This window comes from Mus musculus, chromosome 11 (genome assembly GCF_000001635.26).
Source record: "Mus musculus strain C57BL/6J chromosome 11, GRCm38.p6 C57BL/6J".
In the NCBI taxonomy this organism is placed as follows: domain Eukaryota; kingdom Metazoa; phylum Chordata; class Mammalia; order Rodentia; family Muridae; genus Mus; species Mus musculus.
The window spans coordinates 34,805,791-34,833,665 of NC_000077.6; the positions used below are offsets into that span (position 1 = coordinate 34,805,791).

The 27,875-nt window shown below is 42.6% G+C and overlaps 1 protein-coding gene across 3 annotated transcripts; it reads right to left on the bottom strand.

Moving 5' to 3' along the window:
• Positions 1 to 3,394: 3,394 nt before the first annotated feature.
• Positions 3,395 to 27,875, bottom strand: Spdl1 (spindle apparatus coiled-coil protein 1). Of its 3 annotated transcripts, none has more exons than XM_006534169.3 (12): positions 27,698 to 27,875; positions 24,935 to 25,106; positions 19,573 to 19,749; positions 17,540 to 17,737; positions 16,770 to 16,919; positions 16,584 to 16,682; positions 16,391 to 16,501; positions 15,100 to 15,240; positions 13,988 to 14,097; positions 13,333 to 13,520; positions 7,536 to 7,884; positions 3,395 to 4,052 (listed from the first exon to the last, which is right to left on the bottom strand). In XM_006534169.3, exons 2-12 carry the CDS (start codon positions 25,088 to 25,090, stop codon positions 3,905 to 3,907), a joined length of 1,827 nt encoding a protein of 608 aa, XP_006534232.1. In that variant the 5' UTR covers positions 25,091 to 25,106; positions 27,698 to 27,875; the 3' UTR covers positions 3,395 to 3,904. The 3 variants fall into 3 exon arrangements, with proteins under 3 accessions (XP_006534232.1, XP_011247547.1, NP_081687.2); XM_011249245.3 differs by having other exon boundaries at positions 24,232 to 25,109; NM_027411.2 differs by having other exon boundaries at positions 24,935 to 25,109; positions 27,698 to 27,851.

Consider the following 27,875-nt stretch of genomic DNA (forward strand, 5'->3'; position numbering starts at 1 on the left):
TATTTATATGTTATAATATTATATATTAACATGTGGGTAAATAATACTCCCCCAAAGAAACCAAGTGGTTAACAGAGACTCTCTGTTAACAGTGTCAAGTGTGGGATACCTTGTTATGAATCTGGTCAGGGAGACCTCATACCCAATACAGACTATTGCCATTGCTTTTGGTTGGCTAACAGAACTGCCTAGTAAGAGTCAATTGCTGCAGAAACCACACACTGGTTTCAGAATGCAAGAAATCAAGCTGGGACCCAGCTGGAAGGTTCTTCTTGTTGGCTACCATTATCAAGCCTGAAGGCACTATGCGGGCTGCTGGGGAAGAAAAGCCATCAAAGGTCTTACCTAGAAGTGGATCCTACGATTTAAAATAGCTTGCCAGGCAAGTTGTGCCCACTGGCACAATCGTGGTGGGATGGGTATTATGGGACTAAGTGGCCATTTTTAATAGGATTTGAGGGCCACTTAAATGGAGGGAGCTTAAGCCTAGACCTGTAAACCTGGGCAAGAGCTCACGGATCAGGAGGTCTTAGACCCTACTACTGCTCATTTGCAAACTTTTGTCCCACTGCCCTCTACATATATCTTTATATTCACAGATGACGACTATGGTCAGCAGCTCTCATCAGAGCAGTTTCCTTTTTGCACTAGGCAGTGGCTAATGGAGACCATAACTGGCTAAAACACAGTCAGAGCCATTGACTCAGCCCCGGATACAGCATTCTTATAACCCATTCTAAGGCTCTGGGAGCATTTTCTGAAGAGGGGAAAGAATGTCATCGCTGGAGGATGGGGAGGAGCGCTACAGAATAGACATGGCTGTCACACTCAAACTCACAGCAGCTGTGATTGCATGCACAAGACCTGCACCGTATTAGGCTTCTTCATGTCCTATCATGGAGGAGGGTCTCAGGACATCCCAGCCCCCACTGATGTTTCAGCAGCTGCTGGAAGTAGGTGGTTCATTTTCTTCAGTGGTGTAACCACTGGTAAGTTGTTCATGCTTTGGTAAATATGCTATCGCCCATATTTGTACATGCAACTCTAAACTCAGTGGGTCATACACTCCAAAAGACATGAAAGTAGGAGAGGCAACTGCTCGGTTTCATGGGGGGAGCCAAGTGGCGATCAATGGGCTGGTGAAAATGATCAAATTTGTCATATACGCATATAAAACAGCCCCAAAACAGTCACACTCTGAATTTTCTCCTACGATACCATCCTCCCATGTCTTAGGAAACCTACAAAACAACCTAGGCAGCTTGCTTCTCAGGCACTCTAGTATAGGCTGACCAATCCTTTCCATTGTCACTTCTGACCTTGATAGGTAAGCTTTTACAGTCTTGGTCAAGTTTATCTACAACCTGAGGATAACTATTGCACATAGTTGTCTGTCTAGTTAAATGTAATAGAGTGTCTTTTATGCACTGGGGATTTGCATAAAAGCTAATCATAATGAATTCTGGCACTACCACAACCATCTCTTCTCATCCACTTAACGGTGAACCCTGAGGGATTCTTTTCTTTATGGAGATGTTCACATAAGAACTGTATGTGTGCTGGCTGGCTTTTCTATCAACTTGACACAAGAGAGTATTTGGGAAGAAACTTCAATAGAGAAAATGACCCTATCAGATTGGCTCGTGGTGCATTTTCTTGATTGACATGGGAGGGTCCAGCTCACTGTGACTGGTACCAGCCCTGGGTGCTGTAAGAAAGCAGGCAGAGGAAGCCAGGAGCAGGAAGCCAATAGGCAGCACTCCTCCATGGCTTCAGCATCAGCTCCTGCCTGCAGGTTCCTGCCGACTTTGATGGTGGACTGTAGTGTAGGGCTGTAAGCTGAAGTGAACCCTCTCCTCCTCAAGTGGCTCTGTGTCATAGCAGTAGAAACCCAGCTAAGACTGTTGGAAAAAACTGATGCACATTTCTCCAACACGCCATCTAAATGGGCTCTAATTTGATACTATCCTCAGGTTGAAGTTATTTATTTCCTGGTGCCTTTAGTTACTTTTTGTGAGAGATATGGAACATAAATATTCTAATTTCCTAAAGCATGCTAGAGCAAGTTTACTATTTGATCTACTTGGATGCTAGAGGCAATTTGTTGTTACCTGTTTTAATAGACTTATTTGAAATTGTCCTTAATTTTATGCCTAGGCAATGGTACCCAAGCATAAATAGTCAAACATTGTTCACTGTTTTGGGATGAAGGCAAAAAAGGCTGTCTTCTCTTACATGGGTGGACCTCCCAATCTGTTGAGCAACTTTTTTTTTTTTAATTAGGAATTTTCCTCGTTTACATTTTCAATGCTATCACAAAGGTCCCCCATACCCACCCCCCCCAATCCCCTACCCACCCACTCCCCCTTTTTGGCCCTGGCATTCCCCTGTACTGGGGCATATAAAGTTTGCAAGTCCAATGGGCCTCTCTTTGCAGTGATGGCCGACTAGGCAATCTTTTGATACATATGCAGCTAAAGACAAGAGCTCCCGGGTATTGGTTAGTTCATATTGTTGTTCCACCTATAGGGTTGCAGACCCCTTTAGCTCCTTGGGTAATTTCTCTAGCTCCTCCATTGGGGGCCGTGTGACCCATCCAATAGCTGACTGTGATCATCCACTTCTGTGTTTGCTAGGCCCCGGCATAGTCTCACGAGAGAGAGCTATATCTGGGTCCTTTCAGCAAAATCTTGCTAGTGTATGCAATGGTGTCAGCATTTGGAAGCTGATTATGGGATGGATCCCTGCATATGGCAATCACTAGATGGTCCATCCTTTCGTCACAGCTCCAAATTTTGTCTCTTGTTGAGCAACTTTTGTGGGCAGCTGGGTCCCTGGGATTGAAATGAGGACATGAGAAAGCATGGATGTGCTTTCTGACAAGGCTTAACAATTTGAAATGTATGATAAGTATCTTTAAGGCTGACAAAAAAGCCCAGAAAGACCTAAATAAAACCTAAATAAAAAAAGTAAATAAAATGAAGTACCAATCACAGAACAGAGACCAAAACTGGGGCTCTGCTATTTTCTTTCTCAAGCTTGCCAATCCCCACTGTGTATTTAGACTGACAGTCTGTAAGCTAATTCCTGAAATGAAATCTCCTCTATCTATATATACCCTGCTAGTTTCTGAAGAGGCCCAAATCAACTACCAAAAGTATTCATGAAATTAAGTTACAGACAAATCTATCACTTTAAAAAATTACTTGGCAAATTTAGACTCATGTGTATTTTACTATATGTGTAACCATGTAATTATAAGTAAAGTTACATAAGAAATTAATTAAAAACCATATCCACAACTATGTAATCAGGAGAAATCCTTGAAGCTCATTTTCCTTCTCATTCTCTTTCATCAGTATCCTATTGTTTATGTAGAATTAAAAAATACAAATAGAAGAAATTACTGCAATTTTATTTTAAATTTCAAAATTATTGATGTTTGAGTCATAAAATCTAAATTACACATATGAATATAGGTACTTCACACTTTAAAACATTTTGTAGTAATATATATTTTCAAGCCAATTTCATTATTTTTACAAGACAAGGAAAATCTAAGTGCAAAACGATGTACAAAGAAAATTATAAATAATTTTAAGTGTTCCATTTTCTAATTTTTGGTTCTTATGACAGATTATTTAACCATGTTCAAACTCCACATCCAACACAGCAAGTAGGTTTAAATTCTCCCATTCTCTTCTGATCTGGTCTGTTCCCTGTGACCCACAGTTCTGAGAAGGATCATCAGTTAAGGACTTATGGGTCAGAATCACAGCCACATCGGAAGTCTTGGTCACAGCGGTGCGAGCACGCCAGGCTTCAGCACTGACCTATGCAAAGCTCCACAAGGGTGTCCCACGCATAGGAGCGATGGTTAGCGTGGCCCAGCGCGCAGGCCTCACTACTGCTGTGAGCACTGCGTTTCTGGGGCTGACTTTGAGGACACATATATGATGTTGTGTGATTTCTTACAAGCTCCTTTTCCCAATTTGCTTGTAGTTTCTATCCTTTCCTTCACTTCTGTTGGAAGCTTTGATTCTGCAGTTAACCTACAAACATTAAAGAATATACTCTGAATTCAAGTATGGTCAAAACGAAAAAGACAGACATGCCTAGTATGTCTAAATACGGCGACTAACGGGGGAGTTCTGTTTTAGATATACAGGACAAAAATTATTAGTAGACTCTACTATGATACTAAGTGGCTAACTCTAAAACAATTTCTTATATCAGCAGGCTTAACTTTTAGAAAGATTTTAATAAGTATCTTTAAGTCTGATATAAGGTCAAGGATGCCTAAGCTAGAATAGTAAGTAAAAGGAGATACCCATCATAAGAACACAGAATACAACATTCAAAACACTAAAGCAATATTCTAAGGTTGATACCACATTCAAACAGTTAAGCACAAGGATAAAAAGCCACAACCCCAGGCTTCCCAAGTACGTGTTTGTCTCAGACAAGAAATCAGAAAAAACAAACAGAAACCCTCCAAGCTGAGTTTCCATCAGGTGAGCAATAACAACCAGTGCAGGAGATGTTTGAAAGAGTCTAAAAATTCTTCATGGAAGAGCACTCATCATTTGACTAAAGCAGGCAGTCTTCCAGTTCTTAGCAAGTCCATCTTTACTGTGACAAAGTTAACTTTGAACTGTGTGTCTAAGCTAAACAAGCAGAAAAGACGGAAGTTTGAAATTTTTTAAAAAAGACTTATTTATTACGTCTACAGTGTTCTAGGTGCATGAATGCCTGCACTAGAAGAGGGCAACAGATCTTATCATTCAGAGCTGTGAGGTACCATGTGGTTGCTGGGAATTGAATTCAGGACCTCTGAAGAACAACCAACACTCTTAACCTCTGAGCCATCTCTCCAGCTGGGTTGGAAATGTTTTAAGTTAGTAGGTGGACTCACACACTTAAAACAAATGTTGAGGTATTTTCTTGTTCTTTTTTTTTCATCAAAGCTTTTCCACTGTGCAATCTGAGAGCATTGGTGGTATGCTTCTATGTACTGTGTACTGAGAGCATTGGTGGTATGCCTCTGTGTACTGTGTACTGAGAGCATTGGTGGTATGCTTCTATGTACTGTGTACTGAGAGCATTGGTGGTATGCTTCTATGTACTGTGTACTGAGAGCATTGGTGGTATGCTTCTATGTACTGTGTACTGAGAGCATTGGTGGTATGCTTCTGTGTACTGTTCCTCAAGCAGCAAAGGGCAGGAAGATAAACGAGCACAGCAGACGGCAAGGTACAGTGGCCACCAAGAAATCCTCCAGACACTCCATCAGACAGACGTCACAGGCAATGCCTGCAGAGCTCCTCTCACAACTGTCTGAGGCTGGGAATATGTGCTAGAATACGGAGTTTTAATTTCATGTGTCCTATAGATTTAAACATTATTTATAAAATCCAATGAACTAATACTAGCAGCTGATGATTTTTTCCAGTGAATACTTTGTTTCGTATTCACTGGAAACTTAAATCTGGAACTTAAGTACTGGAAACTTAAATCACATGAAGCTCATTAGGAGACCTTTTGGTATGGGTGGGCTGTGTCTCGCTATTGCAGTTAAATGTCTGATTTTGCACTCACTCTTTTTTGAGACTCACGTAGCACTAGCAGTTCCCAGAGAGCTCATTTCATGGTGCCAATGTTCATCAATATGCTCAACTTTTAAATGTATACAGCTTTATTTTAAATACAGTTGTCACTGTACTGCATGCAGACATCATTCATCTCCTTAAAACGATCTGGCTCCTTCACTTTCCTTACTCACTTTTTAAAATTTTCTGTGCAAGTGTGAGGGTACCTGTGTTCCACCCTATCCTTCCTGTGCCTGTCCCTTCAGACTTTGCTTCTGTTTTCATGTTACATGCACATATATGATTTTATGCACATATAAAGTTTGGGTGTCACAAATCAGAGAATGTACTGTTTAAGAGACGGTTTAATTAGTTTAGCATGAGCAGCTCTACTTGTATTCATCTTTCTCCAAATTACCCAGCTCTGTGGCCTCCACGGTTGCACTGTATACATACCACACATCCTTCACCAATACCTGGGGTGTTGGACATCTAGATCAGGTCCACGTTTACCACTGCCCTGACCCTGCTGTATCAGGTGCCTGGGCTCCAGACACTCTACCTTCTCATCTCTATGAGTTTGACTTTCCCAAGGGACAGAGAGAGCCCTGGAACAATGATTCCCTCACAGACCCTCCCATACTTTGTTAGTCACAAACTCCATTACACAGAAAGCTGGAAGCTTTGAAGTTTTGAAATAAAAATGAAACTAAATTAGCTTTGATATTTAAAAATGTCAAGCATGCATCAAAGCCTATTTCTGAAAGCTTAGTATAAATATGGAAAAACCACAAAAACTTTTACCTGTTCTTACCAAAAAACTTAAGTCTAAATGTCTTAGACTACTGGAAAGCCCTTTGAGAAAGTTGGTTTTTCTTTCATGGCTACTTGAACTAAGAGAAAAACAACAGTTTATTTATTTATCCCACCCAGCAAGACACTCTGGAAAGCTGGGCTGAGCTGTCTTTGCTCTGTGGACTGGGAAGTATAACTGCCTAGCATCACTTGCTGTTCACAGCCCCCTCCTCCTGCAGTCACCTGAGTCTACCTGACCCTCTGAAAAAAAAACAAAGGAAGGCCACCCAGACTGTAGACCTCCAGTGCACACAGTGCTCAAACAGACTGCAGAGCTCCAGTGCACACAGTGCCCAGACTGCAGAGCTCCAGTGCACACAGTGCTCAGACTGCAGGGCTCCAGTGCACACAGTGCTCAGACTGCAGGGCTCCAGTGCACACAGTGCTCAGACTGCAGGGCTCCAGTGCACACAGTGCTCAGACTGCAGGACTCCAGTGCACACAGTGCCCAGACTGCAGAGCTCCAGTGCACACAGTGCCCAGACTGCAGGGCTCCAGTGCACAGTGTTCAGACTGCAGAGCTCCAGTGCACACAGTGCTCAGACTGCAGAGCTCCAGTGCACACAGTACTCAGACTGCAGAGCTCCAGTGCACACAGTGCTCAGACTGCAGAGCTCCAGTGCACACAGTGCCCAGACTGCAGAGCTCCAGTGCACACAGTACTCAGACTGCAGAGCTCTAGTGCACACAGTGCTCAGACTGCAGGGCTCCAGTGCACACAGTGCTCAGACTGCAGAGCTCCAGTGCACAGTGCTCAGACTGCAGGGCTCCAGTGCACAGTGCTCAGACTGCAGAGCTCCAGTGCACACAGTGCTCAGACTGCAGAGCTCCAGTGCACACAGTGCCCAGACTGCAGGGCTCCAGTGCACACAGTGCTCAGACTGCAGAGCTCCAGTGCACACAGTGCTCAGACTGCAGCGCTCCAGTGCACACAGTGCCCAGACTGCAGAGCTCCAGTGCACACAGTGCCCAGACTGCAGGGCTCCAGTGCACACAGTGCTGGGAACATAGACAGAGCCACACGGCACAATGCAGGCGGTGAGAAAGGAATGATGGAGAAGGCTACTGGCAGCCAGGCAGAAAGACACTGACCTGGGAGAATTGGGGGTATTCCCACTTTGTTCATGTAAGACCTCAATGTTGGCCGGACTATCCACAAGCTTCACACACTTCTTCTCCTTCTTCGGCTGTGTATCCAGATGCAGGTTCTTATGAGGAGAGAGGCTGGCTGGCTGCACACATGAAGAGGCTGGCTGTTTCCACTGCACAGTGTTATCTTTTAAGCTATTAAGACAGGATTCCTCCTCCCTGTGAGGTGGGAGTCTAGAAACTCCATCCTCAGTGGCACTGGCAGCAGCTGTTTCTTCTGTTTCTTCTGGCGTGGTTATATTCAATGGCAGCACCTCGCGCCTCCTTTTGAGTACAGGTACTTCAATTCTCTCTGAAAAACAGTCATTAAAATATATGCTTATTGAATAAAACAAAGACACAACCCAAGGAAACTCAGTGAGTTATACATAAACTCATTTCTCTTTTTGGTACTCTGAAGATATACTTTTCTCTTTGATAAAATATATACTTTTAATTTTCATGTAAGTATATACTGCATGTTGAGCACCCCACACACGTGGTATGTCCCCATTTTCTTGGCTCTCCTTCCAGCCTCCTTCACTCTCCTGGTCATCTTCATTTCTGCTTCCTTCCTCTGTTTTCACCCCGTCTCTCTGGCAGGCACTCTTCACTGTTCTCTTTCTGTGGTCCAGGAAAGGACTCCAGGCTTTACCCTCGCTGAACTCCAGCTCGGGCCCCACACACCATCAACTCTGTCTTCTAAGACTATCTGCAATGTTTTCCTTGTCGATTCTGTAATCTAGAAAGCCCAGGCTGACCAGGATGTGCAGGTGACAGCAGGAATGCAGGCCATCTTCCTGAAACCTCTGGGAGGGAAGGCAGCAGTGGCCGAGTCCAGGAGTTCTGGATCGGGTCCCACACTGCAGCCAGGTGATCTCAGGCAGTAACTTCTCTGCACTTCGATATCTTTAAATTAAAGAACACCAAACCTGCTTCATTCAGTACTGTCTTGTAGAGATGAAATGAAGGATGGAACTCTGAATATTGGTAATGTATGCCTACTGGACTCATCTATAAAATATATTCAGATGCTGGCCACTTGTGTGATGCACGTTTCCCCAGTCCCAACCACACCCTGCCTCCCAGCAGCTACTGCAGAGCCCCTATCCTCATGGCCTACTGATCCCCTATGAGGGTCCCACAGCCACTCAGTGACTTGCCCTAATGCCTTCCTCCCACCGACACATCAATGTGCCCTTTCATTTTCAACATCAGCACATCAGCGGCCTGAGGTCCTGCACAGGAAGGCTCCCTGCTCGCGCTGCTGCTCTCAGGTCAGCCAGACCCCACCTCTCTTTTCCTCTGTGCTTCTCAATCACCCTGACTCCCACCACCTCGAGTCTTTGCTAGGTTGGCAGACCTTAGAAATTCATAATGGGTAATTTTTTCTTTTCATAAGGATAATATTTAATTGGGGTGGGTTATATGTTCAGAAATTCAGTCCATTATCATCAAGGCAGAAACATGGCAATGTCATAATGGGTGATTCTTAATCAGGGGAGCCTATTGGAGTCAAAGAGAAAAAAAAGGATAAAGACGCCTTTAAAAAAAAAAAAAAACTATAAAAAAAAATCTTTCTATTGTGAACACCTCCCCCTAGTGGTGAGACTTAATAGAGTTCCCAGAGATGACTGCCGAGTTAGGCAAAGGACCTGGTGAAGAATCCTTAAACCTAACATGTTAGTTAACCCAGCCTTCTGGGGAGGAGATGGGTCAGAAGCACAGAATTCATACATTTCTTAACACTGACTTTCTAACTTTCAACCTCTATACCATACAACCCACTGTTTGCAATAGATCAGCTGCAAAGACTGGATAGGCAGGCTATTTCCTGAGTAATTAGATGTAGGATATTTCCCCCATCAAAATGGACAGAACTCTGAGTCAGGAATGATGGCGCACAGCTTTAATTCCAGCACTTAGCAGGCATCAGCAGTAGGTTCTCGAATTCAAGTATGGAGTATACAACGAGTTCTACACTCACCAAGACTGCATATATAACTTTGAGAACCTCTCAAAGTTAGGAAGGGAGGGAGGGAGGGAGGGAAGAAAAAAGTCAAGATGAAAGGTGGAATAAGAATCTTTATTTCCATCAATTATCCTTCCAGATAACAAAAAATATAAGGAAAAAAACCAGTGAAAATTGAAGTAGATGACATAAACCACAGAACTGATCAACCAGAGTAAAGAATAGTGAGCTTTAAAGATAGGCTGCTTGAAAATAAAGAAGAAAACGAAAATGAGTGAGAAGGAAGAAAGAAAATGTCAGCATTTTAGGAGATACCATCCAAAGGTGTCCAGAAGAAAACTAGAGAATGACAAAAAGTGCAAAGTTTATCCAAAGGAATAACAGAAAACTCTATAAACCCAAGAAATGTAAAAAGATGGGAAGATCAAAAGTCTGGACAGAGTCAAATTCTCAAAGGTCAAAGAGAACATTCAAGAGCAGCACAGGGCAGGTGAGAGAATGGCAGCACTGCAGGGGACTTCAGATACTGAAGGGGAAAGCTGCCGGACACCCTTCCCTAATAAAAGCTAAAGGATGCTCAAAAGAAAGAGAAGATACCCCGGGCGGTGGTGGCGCACGCCTTTAATCCCAGCACTCCGGAGGCAGAGGCAGGCGATTTCTGAGTTCGAGGACAGCCTGGTCTACAGAGTGAGTTCCAGGACAGCCAGGGCTACACAGAGAATCCCTGTCTCGAAAAACCAAAACCAAAACCAAAAAATAAGAGACAATGCAAATGTGCACCATGAAACCATGCGAAGCTGGGGAGGAGGGACATGCTCAGTGGTTAAGGGCACTAGCTGCTCTTCCAGAGGACCTGAGTTCAGTTCCCAGCAACCATATGGCAGCTCACAACTATTCTTAACTCCGGTTCCGGGTTATCTGACATCTTCCGATCTCTGCAGGCACCAGGCATGTACATGGTGTACAGACAGACATGCAGACAAAACACTCATATACATAGAAATAAATTTTGAGTGTGGAAGAAGTATCTGAAGGTTTAACCCCTGAAATACTCAGAGAAAATCCTTGAATATTCAAAGTTGAGAGCCACAGCCCCTGTGCTCTCAGCAGGAAGATTTAAAAACACTAACAAAGGAACAATTCCAATCAATTCTTACAGGATAAGAAATATAAAATGATTTAAAATTTGACAACAAAACTAAAAACAAGAAGAGAAATGAAGCTAAGGGAAGGGTAGTTTGTTTTGGTTTTGCCTTTGTAGTGAAAACGGTCACAGCTCTGTTCAGCATAACTTGTTTTACATATTAAGAGGTTCTTTATGGGCTTCATGGTCATTATAAGTAAAAAGTTAAAATCTAAGGCAGGGAACCAAACGTAATGACTAAGAAACGTTACTCAGCAGTGAAGATGGTAGGAGAAAAGAAAGGAAGAAAAGGCACACTAGAAAACCAGCCGCAATGCAGCAGCAGCAGCAGGTTCTTAGTGGTCAGTAATTGCCCTGGATGCAGACGGATCACATAATCTAGTAAGACAGAGAGTAGCTGAAGGGATTACAAAAACAAGAGCAAATGACGATGCCAACACGAGACTTGGTCATCTACAAGGATATGCAGAGGCTAAAAATGAATGAATAAAGATGTACTCCACCAGAGAAAGTGAGATATTTGTCAAGTCAAATAAACTTCACATCAAAACCATAAGGCTGGGACATGGAGGAACAATAAAGGGGCCCAGACCAGGTCTGTAGTATAACTATACACAGAAGCATGCCATGCAGGCGTGATCAAATCTGTATTAGAGGGACAGCTGGACAAGCAACAACTGTGGAGGGCAACACCCCACTTACAGCCATGGAAGTCATCCAGATAAAATCAGCAACATGGTGCATTTCAAGTGTACTCTACACTTCAATGGAGCTGATACAAACTCACAAAACAGTCTATCCAACAGCTGTAGAATTCCCATCTTCTCTACTGCATATGAAGATCACATATTAGGAAAAAACCAATTCTGAACAGAAACGAACAAAAACCAAACCCAAACCCAGGTCCCATGAAATGTTTTCAGACCCCAAGGAAGGCAGCAATAGAAGGAACACGAGTACAGACTGAACAAAGAGCTGGGAAGTAACCAACCCCCACCACTCAGCTCATATGTTCACAACGTCAGAACATGGGACAGGGAAAGGAGGAGCTCTTCAATTAACTGCGCTAAGAAAACAGAGTGATGGCTGCATGACTGAGCTCGTGAAGAAAGCACAAGCAATCAAAGCAAAAATAAACATGAGGCCCTGTATCACCCTAAGATCCCTGGAACAGCAAAGGAAGCAATGAAAAGCATCTACAGGGTAGAAGGAAACATCAGCAAATTACACGCCTGATACAACATTAGTGTCTACAAATTATAAAAACCCCAAACCAAAATACCTCACAAACAATCTGACTTTATAAAAAGGCAAAATAGGGGCTAGGAGATGGCTCACTGGTAGTTGCTTGCCTCATGAGCCTGAGAATGCGACTTCATGCTCTAGGAACTGCAGAGGTAGAAAGAGGGATCCAGCCTTACAATGTTGGTGTCTGATCAGCACACACATGCTGTGCTGTGTAAGCACACATACATACAGGTACACACTCACATGCAATAATAAATACATGCTTAAAAAGTAACTATTATGTGATCTCCTATGCCTGGGAGCTCTAACACCATGACAGCCACAGTTAACAATAACGTACTTTGTAAGTCAGAGTTAGGAAGAAAACTTTCAAAGAGTTTTCTCAACTTCAAAAGGATAAAGTATAAGATATTCAACTTAAAATCATGAGTAATTCTGAGATGTTTCTACAGGAATGGATATTAATTTACCTTGATTTGAACATTATACAATACATAAGTGGAAACATCACATTGCACCCTTGTGTCCAATTACTATGTGTCAGAAGAAAAACAATTAGAACTCTCAATATGGATAGCTCTTGAGGTCAAAACTACATCTTCTCTGCATTTCTGGTGGTGAGTCCTGGGACACATGACTAGTTTCTGGTCAATGGAATGGCAACAGACAACATCTAAAGAGCCTGGATCCTAACATGCACAGTACTCCATCAGTCCTGGAATGCTCCTCCAGAGGTTCATCAGAAGGGGAGAAAGATGGGCTGAGGGAGTTAGGGAGAGAGGAAGGAAGGAGAAAGTCCTAGAACAGAAGTCTTGCTAGTTCTTCTGTAACTGGTCTAGCTCTCGGTATCAGCTGCTTCAACGAAATGAAACACACATCTTTGATTCCATTCAGGAGGCAGAATAAAGAAGATTATGAATATGAGGCCAGCCTGAACTACTCAGTGAGACCCTTCCTCAAAGTAACTTCAAAACCCGTTGGAACACCCTGAGATGCTACAATTTTTTTTTTTTTTTTTTTTTTTTTTTGGTTTTGGTTTTTCGAGACAGAGTTTCTCTGTATCACCCTGGCTGTCCTGGAACTCAGGACCAGGCTGCCTCGAACTCAGAAATCCGCCTGCCTCTGCCTCCCGCGTGCTGGGATTAAAGGCGTGCACCATCATGCCCAGCTGAGATGCTACAATCTTAAAGGAGAAAAGCTCAAGTTCTTGCTATTCAGTATGTTGAACTCAGCTATCCTAAGAGAAAACATGATTATATTCATGCTTATGCAGTGACCAACCTCTTAGTTTTCCTACACATTTGACAGCTCCACTGTACTAGAGACATAATGACAAGTTGGTTTATAGTTTCTCAGGGTTCCTCCCAATCTGAAAGGTAAGAGCCTATAGAACACACCTTCCGGTTCATACTTCAGCTTGAGTTCATCTAGCTTCGCTCTCAGTTTCATGTTTTCACTTTCTGAGAGCTGCAGGTGTCTTTCATTTGTAAACAGTTTCCGCTCAATATCCAGGGCCCGCTGGCTCTCAAATAAAGCCTTCATCCTCTGGATGGACAGCTCGTCCTTTGTGCTTTCATTTTCTTTGCTACAGTAACAGGAAAGAATAAAGAACATGAAAAGAATGCATGCCACTGACATGGTGAAATAAACCTTGCGTGTTAAAAAGGCATTTTTTTTCTGAGATTTTTAGCATTAAAAAAAGAAACAACAAACAATTAAATAAGTCCTAACAATGCAACCTCCACAAGACTTTTACAAATCCTTGAAAGGAAACAGAGGAAGAAAATATTTTTCCCAAATGCACACATGAATTAAGTTTTGAATTATTTGGGATTCGTTCTTAAGTTCTAATTGAGAAACTTAGAAAACCTTTCACTTACCAACTAGATGCTGAACATAAAATACATACTTTATATAAACCCATATGCTGCACAAAGATATTTTTATGGACTTTCTTCTGAAATTTCTTGACAATTAAAAACAAGAAATAAATCAGCAATACCACTGTCAGCACGCAAAGCCCTTCACTGTATCACACTCGCCACCACTTACTTTAGCTTATCAAGCTTCAGCTGAAGTAGATCTGAGTAATAGGTGCTGTCTTCTAGCACACAAGCGGTGTCTGATGTGGAAGGCCTCGATTCCATACTTTCATATAAGTTCTAGTGAAAGCAAACACTCTGGTTATACAAAGGAGACAGCACACCAGGCTCGCTATAGCGGCAGCTGCCACCACTAAGTAGATGCTCCTAAGTTTGAGGCTGCCATGCTAACAACCGTCCTCCATAGCCACCTGCCTTTTGGAGAAGGAAGAATCAACAGCCCCCCTTTTCACATAAGGAAAGTGGCTCAATGTGACCAGGACATGAAAATAATATGTTTAATTCTGAGACTAAGGCTCCCAACCACACCAGCCCTCCCCGCCCCCTCAACCCCCGGCTGTTCCTTCTTCTAGCTCTTACAATGGAAAAAGCAATGACTCCTGGGTTCAATTCTGGACGTTAGAGAAAGCCATAAACTGGGAAACCACGGAGAAGAAATCCTTTACGTTATTTTTGATATCCCACCCCCTACTCCCAGCATTGAAGAAAATTATTTGCATTTCTCTTGGGGGTGGGGGTAAATTTCTTCAAAAATTTGCAAGCAATTTTATAGACTATAGAACCCCCAATCTTCCTAATTCCAAAATAAGTATAATGGGGGTGGGTGGGGAAGGTGGTTGTTCATTAGATAAGAGAAAAGCAAACATGTGAAAGTGTAACTAGAGCATCGTGAAGAAAAAACTAGGGAAAATAAAGTCTAAAACTAAAAATAAAAGCATATAGTACAAAAACACTGTAAGTTAAATAACACTGCTCTACAGAGGTAAACCAATACCCAGAAATGTGGAGAGATGCGTGCACATACACGTAGCAACTTGGTTTCTGAGATAGCTGATAAACCTGCAACTCACTGGGGCCAAATTTAACACATGATGCTGGAACTGACTTCACATCACACATACAAGGCTGACGTAAGACTGCTGCGAGTTCAAGAGAGTTTACCTTGGGTCAACTTGTGCTGCACCTGAAAGTTGATTGCATGATAAACTATGGAAGCTAAAAACCATTGAGAAATTCAATTCACAGAGTTTGGCTATGCTTTTGAAAAGCTGTGACATGTACCTTAAATTTCTCCAGTTTATTAATTTCCCCTAAAAGGTGTTTTATTTCACCATTCTTCTGTTCTATCATGGCAAACAACCGCTCCTGCTGTTCAAACTCAGTCTGCGAGCCCCTCATCCTCAGCAATGTGGAGATTTGTAACTAGAAAAGAAACCACACACACAGCCGATCACAACTGAGAGCCTGGTAAACATAGTTCTTGTATGATTACTGTTTTGTGCTCCAAGATTTGAACTCACGTTGGAAAGTAAATGGTTCTTTTTCATCTCATAATCTAAAAACATTTGCATTAAAGTTTTGTTGTGGATATTACTTTGGAGTATTTATTTTGACTTTTTTTTTTAATGCTTCTCTGAGGTCTTTAACACAATTACGTATGTGTCTGTGAAACGTACATTAGCCTACATGCTGTGGCCTGGCAGTATGCCCTTCAGATGGTACAAGAGCCTGTCCACACCATGTCTGCTACTCATCACTTGAATTACCACTATGGGTCTACTGAGAATTTTCCAAAATTTTTAATTAAGTGGGGAAACTATTAAGTTACCTACAGAAGTAAATGACAAAGATGGAAAGGTGTTTTACTACATGTTAAGTCCAGGACAACTCTAAGAGGCGTGGGGTGGCTACCACCTTCCCACTTAGACTTTAGACCTAATACTGCATCTCAAGTAGATCGCCTAACTCTCAAGTTCAATTACTGAATTTCCTCAGTGCGTTGTAAACACTTACAAAGAGAAAACAAGAGGGAGTCTTTGTAGCAATCCATATCTCTTCAGCAGCATCAGGCAAAAGGGAAGAGGGGCCGGAGCCACAGGGCAGGTGCAGACAGGACTGTTTTCCTTGGTGCTACCAGCTTCCCCATAACCTCTCAGTTGACCGGGATAAGGAAATGAAAAAGAGCCTTCCAATTCAGTCTACACTGACTTAATGAGCTGCAGGGACAAGGGGCCATGAGCAGTACAGACTTAATAAAGCCTAGGCCTTCATGTGAGAACTGGTGAGAGAGTAAGTCTAGGTGAAGCAGGAAACAGTGTTGTGCTCAAGAAGACACCATGTTGTAAGAGAAAAATGGACTCTCTCATTCCAGCTGGACAAGAAAGACTCACTGAGGAACCACTAAAGCTATCAGCAGCTGCTGTCCCAAGATGTTTTTTTTTTAATAAAAAATGAGAATCCTGCAATTCAACAAATAATCCTGAGAGTACACTTCCTGAAGGAAATGTTTCCTGTATATACTTGCATACGCAGTGCTAGGACTGCAGCTTTGAAAGCCTTTAGCAGTCTATACCTTCATCTTGTTCATCTGATCTCTGGTGAACGCATTTTGCTTCTTCAGTGACTGGTATTTGTCTTTCATCAAGTTGAGCTGGCGTTCCATTGCCACCCTTCGATCCTCCACCTGGAAAAGATCAACGTGCTTGTTCCTGTAGTAAATGGAATGCCAGTCTAGTCAACTCAGTCAGGAGAAGGCTTGCAAGTACCTCTGCGAACAGCGAGTTCCCTTTGCTATTGGGGTCCGCCGCCTGCTGGAGTGCGTGACCCAGCTGTACCTGAAGATCCTGGTTCTCTACACGAGCTTTCTAGGTGGAAAAGAAGCCAGCTTCAGTAATGGAGTCCAGCAGAGGGCACGGGGCTACTAAGGGGGAGTGCAGTGGCCCTCATCATACCTCCAAGGCATTATAGTAAGAGACCGCTTCTCTCTCACGCTCCTCTTTTTCTTCTTTAAGCCTGTCTACCTGGTGCAGTAAGGAAGTATTGAGACATTCTAGCTGCTCTTGTTTGTACTGCAGTTCATTCACCTCTTCTTTGAGGGCATTCTGTTCAGCAGGAACACAGACATAATTTCTCACTCAGCAGTTGATTCAGTATTTATTATTGGTTCCCAACCCACATCAAAAGAAAACCATTCTAAGGTTGCCAAGTATATCCAAGCATATTTTAATTTTCTTTTCTTTCTCTCTTTCTCTCTTTCTCTCTTTCTTTCTTTCTTTCTTTCTTTCTTTCTTTCTTTCTTTCTTTCTTTCTTTCTTTCTTTCTTCCAAGCAGAGAACCAACAAAAATACCTTGGAAATGCCCCCCTTATCTTGTGAATTTTAAGTTTTATTTATCTTTAGTTGAAATGAAAAATCCATATTGACACACATTTTAATTTCCACTATGCTAATATTTTATATTGGGCTTTTAAGACCCAAACTCAGGTCAGAATAAAAGCCTATAAATGACGCCAGGGTTTCTATAATATAAAACCTGTCTCACATCACCATAAAATAGAAAATTATTTTATGAATGAAGCAGTCCACCTGAAAGTTCTGCAGCATGATTTTGGTTGCATCAAAAGCCATGTCAGTCCTCAAGCTAGTTCTTAAGAATAATTAATTACAACTACATGCAGAGACATTCTAAAGTAAAACAAGAAGACGCCTGAGTTATGAATTACCTTCACACCTTCCGCTGCCGTCAGCTCAGTCTCAAGAGCCAGCAGCTCCGAAGACATGCTACTGAGCACTCTCTGCTCAGACAGGAGCCGGAGCTCTTCTGACTTGTGAGCGAGAAGTTCCCCCTGCAGATCCAGCTTCTGCTTCAGCTGCTTCTCGCCAAGCCTTGCTTCATCCAATTCCACTTTCAGATTTTCTAACTAAATCCAGAAAAGAGACAGAAAGATTCACAACCTCCAAACTCAAAGGCCATTGCCCTTCTGAAAGCCGTATTCAGAGTCCATACCTGACTTTCCAGTTGCTACTGTACAGAAACTTGCTGCATCTGAGTGATGTGAGCAAAGTGACTCTCCCTCCCCAACCCATGGTGCTGGGAACTGAATGCAGAGTCTTCTTGGGTTTTCAAGTTAAATATCTCTCACTAAGTTACATCTCTACCCACTAAGTGTCTTTTCAAAAAATTCAGTAATAACCCACACTATCCATCCAAGTAGCCCTGGTTTTCTTAGAAGCAACTGAAGGTGGTAGAGCTAACCATGAGGTATCTGTAAAGAATGGGAAGTACTCCTCATCTTCATGAAAGAGGAGGAGGGAGAGGGAGAGGGAGGAGGAGGAACAGAGAAGGAGGTAGAGGAGGAGGAGGAAGAAGAAGAGGAGGAGGAGGTGCTGCAGTGGTGGCAGCAGCAGCATGGGTAACCACGCTGTAAGCAGGTAACCAATTAGAAACCACAGTAGTCTGCTGATAGTCCCGACGGTCTGGACTACAGAGACAGGAGCTACCATAACACTTTATAAGTCAACTCCTTGGAATTCAATGACAGATTAAATGTGAGAAATAAGAAAAATATAATGAGTAAACCTTAAAGATACTAATAACAAATGGTTTGAGAATATCAGCAACATCATAATTTTTAAAAATTTACTTTTTCTTCTATAAATTTTAATTATTTTTGCCTTACCTAGTCCCCAAATACTTCCTTTATCATATCTACTTAGGTAATTAGGGATGCTGCTAGTTCCATGTGGGAACCTCATTTCTAGTTATCCACATTTCATATCAGATTAGCTGCAAACAGGATTACTACCTGCCAGAGCCACAGGCAAGATACACAAAAGCATTATTTACTTAAATATGATTTTACCGATACCATTATTTAAAATGGAAAAATATAGTTAGTTGAATGAAAAATTAGAGATAAAAATAGACATGGAAAAATATTTAGAGACACTATAGAAAATACTAAGAATTGAAAAACAGACTTCTGAGAAATTAAGGCATTAGAAAACCTTACCAAGTTTTCATAGAGTAGGATCTAAAAAGAAATCAAGTTACAAACTTCATGTAAGCAAGGCCCTACATTTCTCAGATAGAAACAGAAGGCACCGGGCAGTTGGTGTTTTGAGAGTGAATGGACGCACTCAACAGCTGCCCAGTCTGTACCTAGAATGGAGCCAGTGTATAAGGTACCACTAGACCAAGCGCACAAAGCCAGTTCCAGGGTATCCTGACAATTTGTGGTTCTTATTTTGTTCAATTTTCTCAGTTTGCCTGACCTTAGCACTCTTGTCTGCCAAATGGAGACAATGTTCCCTCCTTCACAGAGCTCTTGTGAGGACTGGATGATTACAAAGTCTCCCCTCTAAAGCACATTCCCTCCCCAGGCAGGACGCTCTGTACTGCAGAACAGCTGGACACAACTGCAGGCACTGCTGCAGGACTAGTCAGTTATCTTGCCAGGCGAACCACATCACATGCTATATACGAAGGCTACACTGGTCACTAATATTACAAATGTTTCAAATACAAATATTCAGCTACCCAATTTAAATAATTAAATAAATTACTGCATGTAATTAGAAGACTAGTATGTATACTGATTGTTCAACAGCTTGTTTCTCAGTGTTTCCACTCAAACCATTAAGCTAGAAAACTTATCTTAGCTGTTTTGCAGAGCTCGTACTTAAGCGCCCACACATCCAGTACTTACAGACAGTCCTGTAAGCACAGGGTATCTTACTCTGAACAGACGCACACCTTGTTCTTCAGGTCGCTCACTTCCTGCCGGTGGCTCCTATGTAGCTGCACCTCTAGCTGCTCCAGCTGCGCCTTCTGCTGCTGTTTCAGAGCTTCACACTCACAGCTCAGGCTGTCTAACATCCGACTCTTGAGCTCCACTTCTCTTTGAAGGGCATGCTTCTCTTGGTTGTATTTCTGAAAACACATTGAAATGCATAAAGGAAAAACAAACCCAAACACCTTCAATCATTGGATATTGTCAGTTAGCACCTTAAGCTGCTTCAGACCCATTTCATTTGCTGCTTTCCAAGGAACAACCACCTGTCAAACTGGGACTAACATAGCTAATCTGTCTTTTCCTTTTTGAGCAGGGTTACATGCATGCTCACATGGGGAAGCACACATGTACATGCATGTTATTGCAGAAGAGATGACAACCTCAGGTATTGTTCCTCAGCTAATGGCCACCTTATTTTTGGGACAGAGTCTCTCACTGACCGGAAACCTGCCTGCCTGACAAGTAGGGTAGGAGGGATTGCCAGTGGGCTGAGTCCCAGGGATCCACCTACTTGTGACTCTCCAGAGCTGGGATGGATAACAATAAGACATTGTTCTACCATGTCTGGGAACTAGACTCAGGAAAGCATTTTACCAAATGACCTCTAAGCCCAAACCTTCCAATCAGTCTTAATGAACCCCAAAAGGTGTATTTGAATATCACAGGGATCTCAAAATCCTCAAGCTGAAAGAAGAAAAGGCACGGATCCCAGGAAATTACTGACTTTTGCCTTCCAATTCGCGGTCTCTGTGGCCCTGGAAGCCAACATACAAACAGTAATGGAGGAGGCAGTCTCTGGATTTCAAAATCCAAAAGAAACCTCAGACTGCTGAGTGTTAAGGATTTCCTGAAACATTCTTGCTCTTGGCTAAACAATAACTGTCATGGTAGTAAGCCTTTTCACACACTAATCAAAAACTAAGAATTTATCTGGTTATTAGAACAGTAAGTTGTTTTTTATTCAGTACAGCACAATAACAGAATCTTTCCATAATTAGAATCCACTTGCGAGACAACAAGAAAAAGTAAAGGAAACCTTTGGTATCACAGGACCAGAAACACTGCAACCAGCTCAGTGAAACACTCGCTGGAGACACTCGGACCTCCTTTCCAACGACTATCCACTCTGTGCATACTCAAAAAGCAAGCAAATGTGCCGGGTACCAATCCCAGAAATAGGTAAAACACGGTGTCTAACCTCAAGATTCATCGAAAACAAAACACTCAGCAACTTTAAGCTACAGTGACTGGTACTGAAGACAAGGGCAGGCTAAGAAGAGGCTTTCTAAGGGAACTGGTATAGGAACACATTTTCAAAGCAGCAGGAGAAAATGCTCATGGATCCAGATGCTGGGACGCACAGAATACAAGGGAAGCATGTTCGAGATCACCTTGTGCCAGACATCCAAGCTCAGCATTGGACGGCATGTGTATCTTACATGCTGCTAGGAATGTTTCCAGAAGCCCTGCCCGATGGCTGGATCCACAAACAATACCAAACTCTACATACACCATGCTCACCCACACCCAATATATAGTATCTGACCTGACAAAATTTAATTTTAAATTTGGCACACTAAGAAATTAATGATATAACCAATAATAAAAAAGAGCAGTTTAAAGTTTCGTGTCATTTTTCTCTCAAAATCTTACTGTATTACATACAGTCACCATTCTTAGATGCTAGATAGTATAATGTTCATGTGATGAGATGAAATGTGACAGTAGTCATGTGAGGCATATGACATCGTGTTAGATGACTCATGACCTTACAAGACATAAAGAGGAACAACACCTGCTAGACAGTGTTTCATGTCCCAAGCAGAACATAATCACTACAGATTTATAAATTATTATTTTACATAAATTATTTATATCTAGAACTGTCCATGTATTATTTATGGACAACTATAGACAGGAGAAATATGTCAAAGTCCATGCTGGAGGAATAGCAATTGCTGCAGTTCTCTATCAAGGAAGGATAAACCCCATAGCATGATGGTCTATCAATCCCTAAGAACAGAGAAAAAAAGGATATTTTACCAGTACTCAAATGTTCCTGGTTAGCATTACTAGTTGATAATGAGATGTTCTTCCTTGATTGCTTTCAAAAACAACAAAATACTAAAAGAAAAAAATACTAAATACTTTCAGAGCATTGTTACATTTACAAAATAACTATAAACATGCTATGGTTAAAAAAGTATTACAGTTCCTTCTAATTTTTGTTTTAAATGAGATAAAGCAGGGGAGAGGAGGGATTTGGGGGAGGAACAACTAACACTAAAAATCTTGCAAAAACAACTATAAAGGCTTCCTGAGATGTATATATCTATAAAAAGGGTGTTTAATAGTGTCATCATATAATTCTGGGTAGGTGTAATACCTAAACCAGACCATATATACTCCCAAATAAAACCCAACACCAGCAATGGGATGCTTATTTTTGAGCTGTTGGACAATAGAGTCCCATAGGTGCCTTCCCCCACTAGCCATATTACAGACTATTGCCAAGGTTATTGGTTGTCCTCCACAACATGGAGAAATCTAGAAGCTTCACCTGACTGCCTAGTGTTCAATGTGCGAAAGCGAAACTGATCTCACTCAGCTAAAAACCTTCATGACTTCCTCCAAGTTAAGCCTGCTGCTGCAGTCATGGCTTGAGTGTCAGGAGAGTAACCAGCCACTTTCTAACTTGGATTTGAGCCCTCCCATCCCCTTCTACCAGATGAAACCCATACCTGACACTGTCAATGAAGCCAAGAATCCGAGGCTAGATAGGTCATGGGCCCTAGGGGGAAACCTATAACTATTATTCTGCTAAAAGAGCACAGATCTCTTCAAGGTTCAAGGATCCATTTGGAAGAGGGGGCAAAAAGACTTTAAGAGCCAGAGGTGGAGTCAGGCAGTGGTGGCGCACACTTTTAATCCCAGCACTTGGGAGGCAGAGGCAGGTGGATTTCTGAGTTCGAGGCCAGCCTGGTCTACAGAGTGAGTTCCAGGACAGCCAGGGCTACACAAAGAAACCCTGTCTTGAAAAACCAAAAACAAGCAAGCAAACAAAGAGCCAGAGGTGGTGAATAATGTCAAGAAAAAAAAAAAAAAAAAAAACAGTGCTTTCCAGGCACAACAGGGCAGATGCGCATAAAAACACAGAAGCTCTGACAGCACATTTGAGGCCTTCATAAACCGCCAGAGCATATCTCAGCTCAGGGAGAGAATAAAATCAGTTTTCTTCAATGGGGTGACACTGGGTAATCAACCACACTCTATCTAGGGCATGCCCCATCCTCAGGAGTAGTCAGCCAACACAAATTGAACTCCATGGTTTTGTTTGTTTTTTAAAGAGAGAGAAAAATGTATGAAGTTAGGTGGAGAGGTAGAGAGAATCTGAGAAGAGTTTGGGGGTGACGGAAGAACACGATCAAAATATACTGTATAAAATTTTCAAAGAATAATTAAAACATTAAAACAAGCAAGGCAGTGGTGACACAAGTCTTTAATCCCAGCACTTCGGAGGCAGAGTCAGGTGGATTTGTGAATTCAAGGCCAGCCTGGTCTACAGAGTAAGTTCCTGGACAGCCAGGGCTATACAGAGAAACCCTGTCTCGAAGCCCCCCCCAAAAGAAACACATTAAAAACAAAACAAAAAAATAAATAAAATTCAATTAAACTAAGGGAAAAGAGGTTAGAATTATTTTCATCAACCTCCCCTCCCATCCAAAGCTCTTCTATTTTAAAGACACCCAAATTCCATGAGGTATTTCCAAAACAACTGTGCAGCATGACTGTTTCCATTCTGAGATATCTAATCTTTGTTTCATGATTTGCCATCTAGTACTTATTAAGAACAGTAAATCGTACTTGGAAAAATGACAGCTGCCATTAGTGATGTCTACCTGTTATATGCATAATTCTGTAGTTCAGTTTTAAAAGACTAAACATTTAATATTAAACTGATTTAGTAATTTGAAAAATCTTTGTGGGCCAGGCAACAGGTGTATATTAGTGAATAAGAATAGACAAAATTCCCTCTCATGCAGCGTGCAACTCTGGAGATAATCAGTAGGAGAGGAATAAGAGCAAATTTTGACAACTTGACATTGTACAGTCAGTGTATAGCCATCATGCTGACAGGACATTTAACTGACAGTCTGTGGTTGAGGGCAGAGTCAAGAAGAGTGGATGAATGACTCCAGAAGAAACGTTCAGTATAAAGCCAGTACAGGAAAGACTACAGAAAACACATTTGAAACATGGTGCTCACTTAGGCAGAGGCCAGAACACGAGGATATACAAAGCCAAGTTAAGAGCTCAGACTCTGAGAATACAATAGAAAGCCCTGTGCGGCTTCAGAAGGAAAGGAAGAAAGGGGACCTTGTTATTTTCTCATGGCCACTTGAATGTGTGACGTATGAATGGTAATGGTGGAAGCTGGCAAGCAGTCAGTAGGCTACAGCAGTCCAATGGAAAGATGGCTGTGGTCTGGGCTAGAGCTGCAGTATCTTAGGCAGACATTTTGGCTGTGTGAGTTGTTTATTTTTTGACAAATTAACACAAACTTAGACATATGTGTGAGGAGGAAATCTTAGCCGAGAAAACACCTTTGTAAGACTGACCTGTATGCAAGTCTGTGAGGCATTTTATTCACTAATGATTGATGTAAAAGAGCCCAGCTCACTGTGGGTGGTGTCCAAAAACAGGCTGGCCAAGCCAGTAAGCAGCATCCATCCCTCCGTGGCCTATGCATCAGCTCCTGGCTCCAGGCTCCTGGTCTGACTTCTCTAGATGAAATCAACGGTTTCTCCTCAAGCTTCTTTTGGTCATGGTGTTTCATCACAGCAGTAGAAACCTAACTAAGATGTGAGTCAAGTCCTTTGATTTATTGATGGATAAAATGTGGGACCCCTTGACTTCAGGCTCAAGCAACTATCCAGAATGCCAATCTTCTTACCAAAGCAAGTGAACATCCAGTTAGCAGACAGAGAGTGGTTGTGTCAAGCTTGAGACGCCCATCAGTGGCAGGCACTGGAATACACTAAAGGCTTGGTGAAAGGCCATGGAGCACTCAGAGGTTTAGAACTATAAAGGAGTGAGGTCACTGACGCAGAGCATGGATTGAACCACACCAGGCAGTAAATGTAGCAAGGAAACCAGGCTGACCTCAGAGGCAACCAACTGTTGGAAAGAACACTGGAAATTCCTTTTCAACACAGTTGGGGTGGGACAGTTTAGGTCTTCAAATGAGAAAGGATAGCTACCACACAAAACAAGTTTTTAGTTCCGATGTACTTCCTTGTAAACTAGTATACTGGACCCTACCTCTGCTGTGATCATCATTTCTTCATGACATTTATCCAGTTGGCTCTGCAGTTCCGTCTGCCTCTCCAAGAGCTGTAGGCCATAGTGTGCAGCTTTCAGTCGCTCGTCTTCACACTCTTTGAGTTTGTTCCGAAGATTTGTGATATCTGCCTCCATGATGTCTGTTCTCAACCTACTGGAAAGATAAAATATAACTACGTGAGCTGAACGTGGGACTAAATGTAGTGACATCAGAGCAAGAGAAGAAACATATATGGTCAGCAGTACTGCCATAGAAAACCAAAAGGGTATTAGAATTTGATTTCTGAATTGCAGGACAATTCCTCTTATCAGTGACAGCACAGTAGGTAGTGAGAAATGGCGGAACTCTACAAAACTTGTGAAGGTCAAGTCAATACAATTTTCTGATAGGTGGATTCTGGGAGGTAAAAAGAAAAATGAATATAGCCTTCTGCCTAAGCAATTACTAGAATGGAGCTACCCTCGGCTGAGACACTGAGGTAAAAAAATGTTACAGGGAAGAAAGCAAGAATTCATATTTTCAGTATGACTTGAATATGCTGTACTAAAAATACAAATTTGGAGAGTGCCAACATTAAGTCCTTAAGATTCCTTATCACTAGAAGATGAGCAAAACTGCTGACAAGTCTCAGAACAGAAGGCTGCTATGAAGGAAAGACCGGAAGTATCCTCAGGTACTACTCAGGAAGTAAGTGGAAAGCATGTAATGTTTCTGGGAGCCAAAAAGACAAAATTCCTCCAGGAGGTGGAAAGAAACCATCACGGCAAATGATACTAAGGCAAATTAGATGAGAAACTGGAAACTGCAGGTCACTGGCCCAAGGTGGAGAAGTGAGGCAAAAGCCTGGTTAGGATAGGTTTGAGAGCCAGGCAGTGGTGGTGCACGCCTTTAATCCCAGCACTTGGGAGGCAGAGGCAGGTGGATTTCTGAGTTCAAGGCCAGCCTGGTCTACAGAGTGAGTTCCAGGACAGACAGGACTACACAGAGAAACCCTGTCTCAGAAAATCAAAACAAAACAAAACAAAATAGGATAGGTTTGAGAGAAAATAGTAGGCGATACACAGATGTGGCTAAATGACATAAAAATCAAAGTGGAGCTCCAAAGCCTAGTGTGCTAATCACTTTTCACCACAACTTCTCAAAAACCCAACCCGTATAAGGCATTTAAGTGTCAGCAAGTTCTGTGGATGAGCTAGCTATCTGAGCTCAAAGCTCACTTCCACATCCAACTGGCTACATCAATGTGAAAAAGTTTTGTGAGCATCTTGCTTCATCTATCTTAGAGATTCTATAAGATAAAAAGAGTAAAAGGAAACAAACAAACAAACAAAAACAAAAAAGCCGGGAGGTGGTGGCACACACCTTTAATCCCAGCACTCGGGAGGCAGAGGCAGGCAGATATCTGAGTTCGAGGCCAGCCTGGTCTACAAAGTGAGTTCCAGGACAGCCAGGGCTATTCAGAAAAACCTTGTCTCGAAAAACAAACAAAACAAAACAAAAACAAAAACAAAAAGAGTAAAAGGCATCTAACTAGATTAAGAACACATGAATTCTTACTAGGCATCAACAGAAATACCATGCCAGCCAAACGGATTTTAAACTTTTTTTTGGGGGGTGGGGGTAGTTACATTTTCACAAATAAGTACAAGTGAAAACATTTAACCCAAACATCCAAAATGTTACCACTGCAATCTGTAATCATTGAATAGATAAATAAACAAACCCAAGCAAAACTTTCAAGCCCAAAGTTCTCCTGCCTATAGGAGGCTCAGGGATAAAGATGGAGCAGAACCACTGAATGGCACAACTTGAAACCCATCCCATGAGAGAGAGCCAACCCCTGACACTATTAACGACCCCGTGCTATGTTTGCAGCCCTAACATAACTGTGTCTTGAGAGGCTTAACCCAGCAGCAGATGGAAGCAGAAGCAAAGGCCCATCAGGCATCAGGCAGGGCTCTGGGAGTCTCGTGAGGAAGAGTAGGGGATAGAATTGAGCAAGCTGAAGGGGTCAAGGCCACCACAGGAAGACATGCAAGTCAATCAACCTGGACCCATGGGGGCTCACTGAGGCTGAACCACCAACTAAGGAGGATGCAGGGGCTGGACCTAGGCCCCCTACGTATGTGTAGCAGATATGCAGCTTGGTCTTCCTGCAGGTCCCCTAACAATTGAAGCAGGGCTGTCTCTGACTCTGCTGCCTGCCATTGTACCCCTTACCCTACCTGGACCGCCTGGTTGGAACATGCTTATTTAACTCCGCTGGGATTTGATGTCCCAGGATGAGGTGGTACTGGGGGGGGGGGGGGACACGACTCCCCTTCTCTGAGAAAAGAGGGAGGGGTAGTAGTGGGGATAGGGATTGGGGGGCGGGACTGGGAGGAAAGTGGGGAGGGGGCTGCGATTGGGATATAATGTGAATAAAAGAAAAACAACAAAAAAAGTAAATAAGTAAAACATAAGCGAATGAGATGTTACAATGAGACTCCGTCCTGTGTGTCTGCTACATAATTGTAAGTTAATTCAGACTGCACCACTGGCTAAGGGTACTGGAGAATTCAAGACTCGGAGGTCCCAGACCACCCAGCACCGTATTTATCCTTCTGCAGTCAAACCCGCAGCGAAGCGGTCCGACCGAAGACTACACCGACCCGGAAGGCGGCTCCAGAGAACTCAGGTTCCTGAGAACAGGCGTTCCTCCCACCTCCTCCCGGTTCACCCTTCCCGACGCTCGCCCTTACCTCTCTCCTCACGCTTCCTGGCTGCTGCAACCGGAGGCCTGTCCGGAGAGCACTGGACTCCCAGATTCGTGACACTAACTCCACCTCAGCACAGAAATAACTCCCTCTTCACTCGGCAGCAGCACTGCTAAGTAAGCGCCGGGGATTTTTGAATACGGTTCCCGCGAGAACTCACGTT

Excerpts from the sequence above, each read along its gene's own strand:
- Spdl1 (XM_006534169.3), bottom strand. The coding sequence starts at position 25,090 with ATGGAGGCAGATATCACAAATCTTCGGAACAAACTCAAAGAGTGTGAA. Across the intron at positions 17,738-19,572 it reads TGAGCGACCTGAAGAACAAG|TTAGAAAATCTGAAAGTGGA; the intron begins GTGTGCGTCTGT and ends TTCTGGATTTAG. Across the intron at positions 15,241-16,390 it reads ATCAGATGAACAAGATGAAG|TTACAAATCTCCACATTGCT; the intron begins GTATAGACTGCT and ends TTTCTTTTCTAG.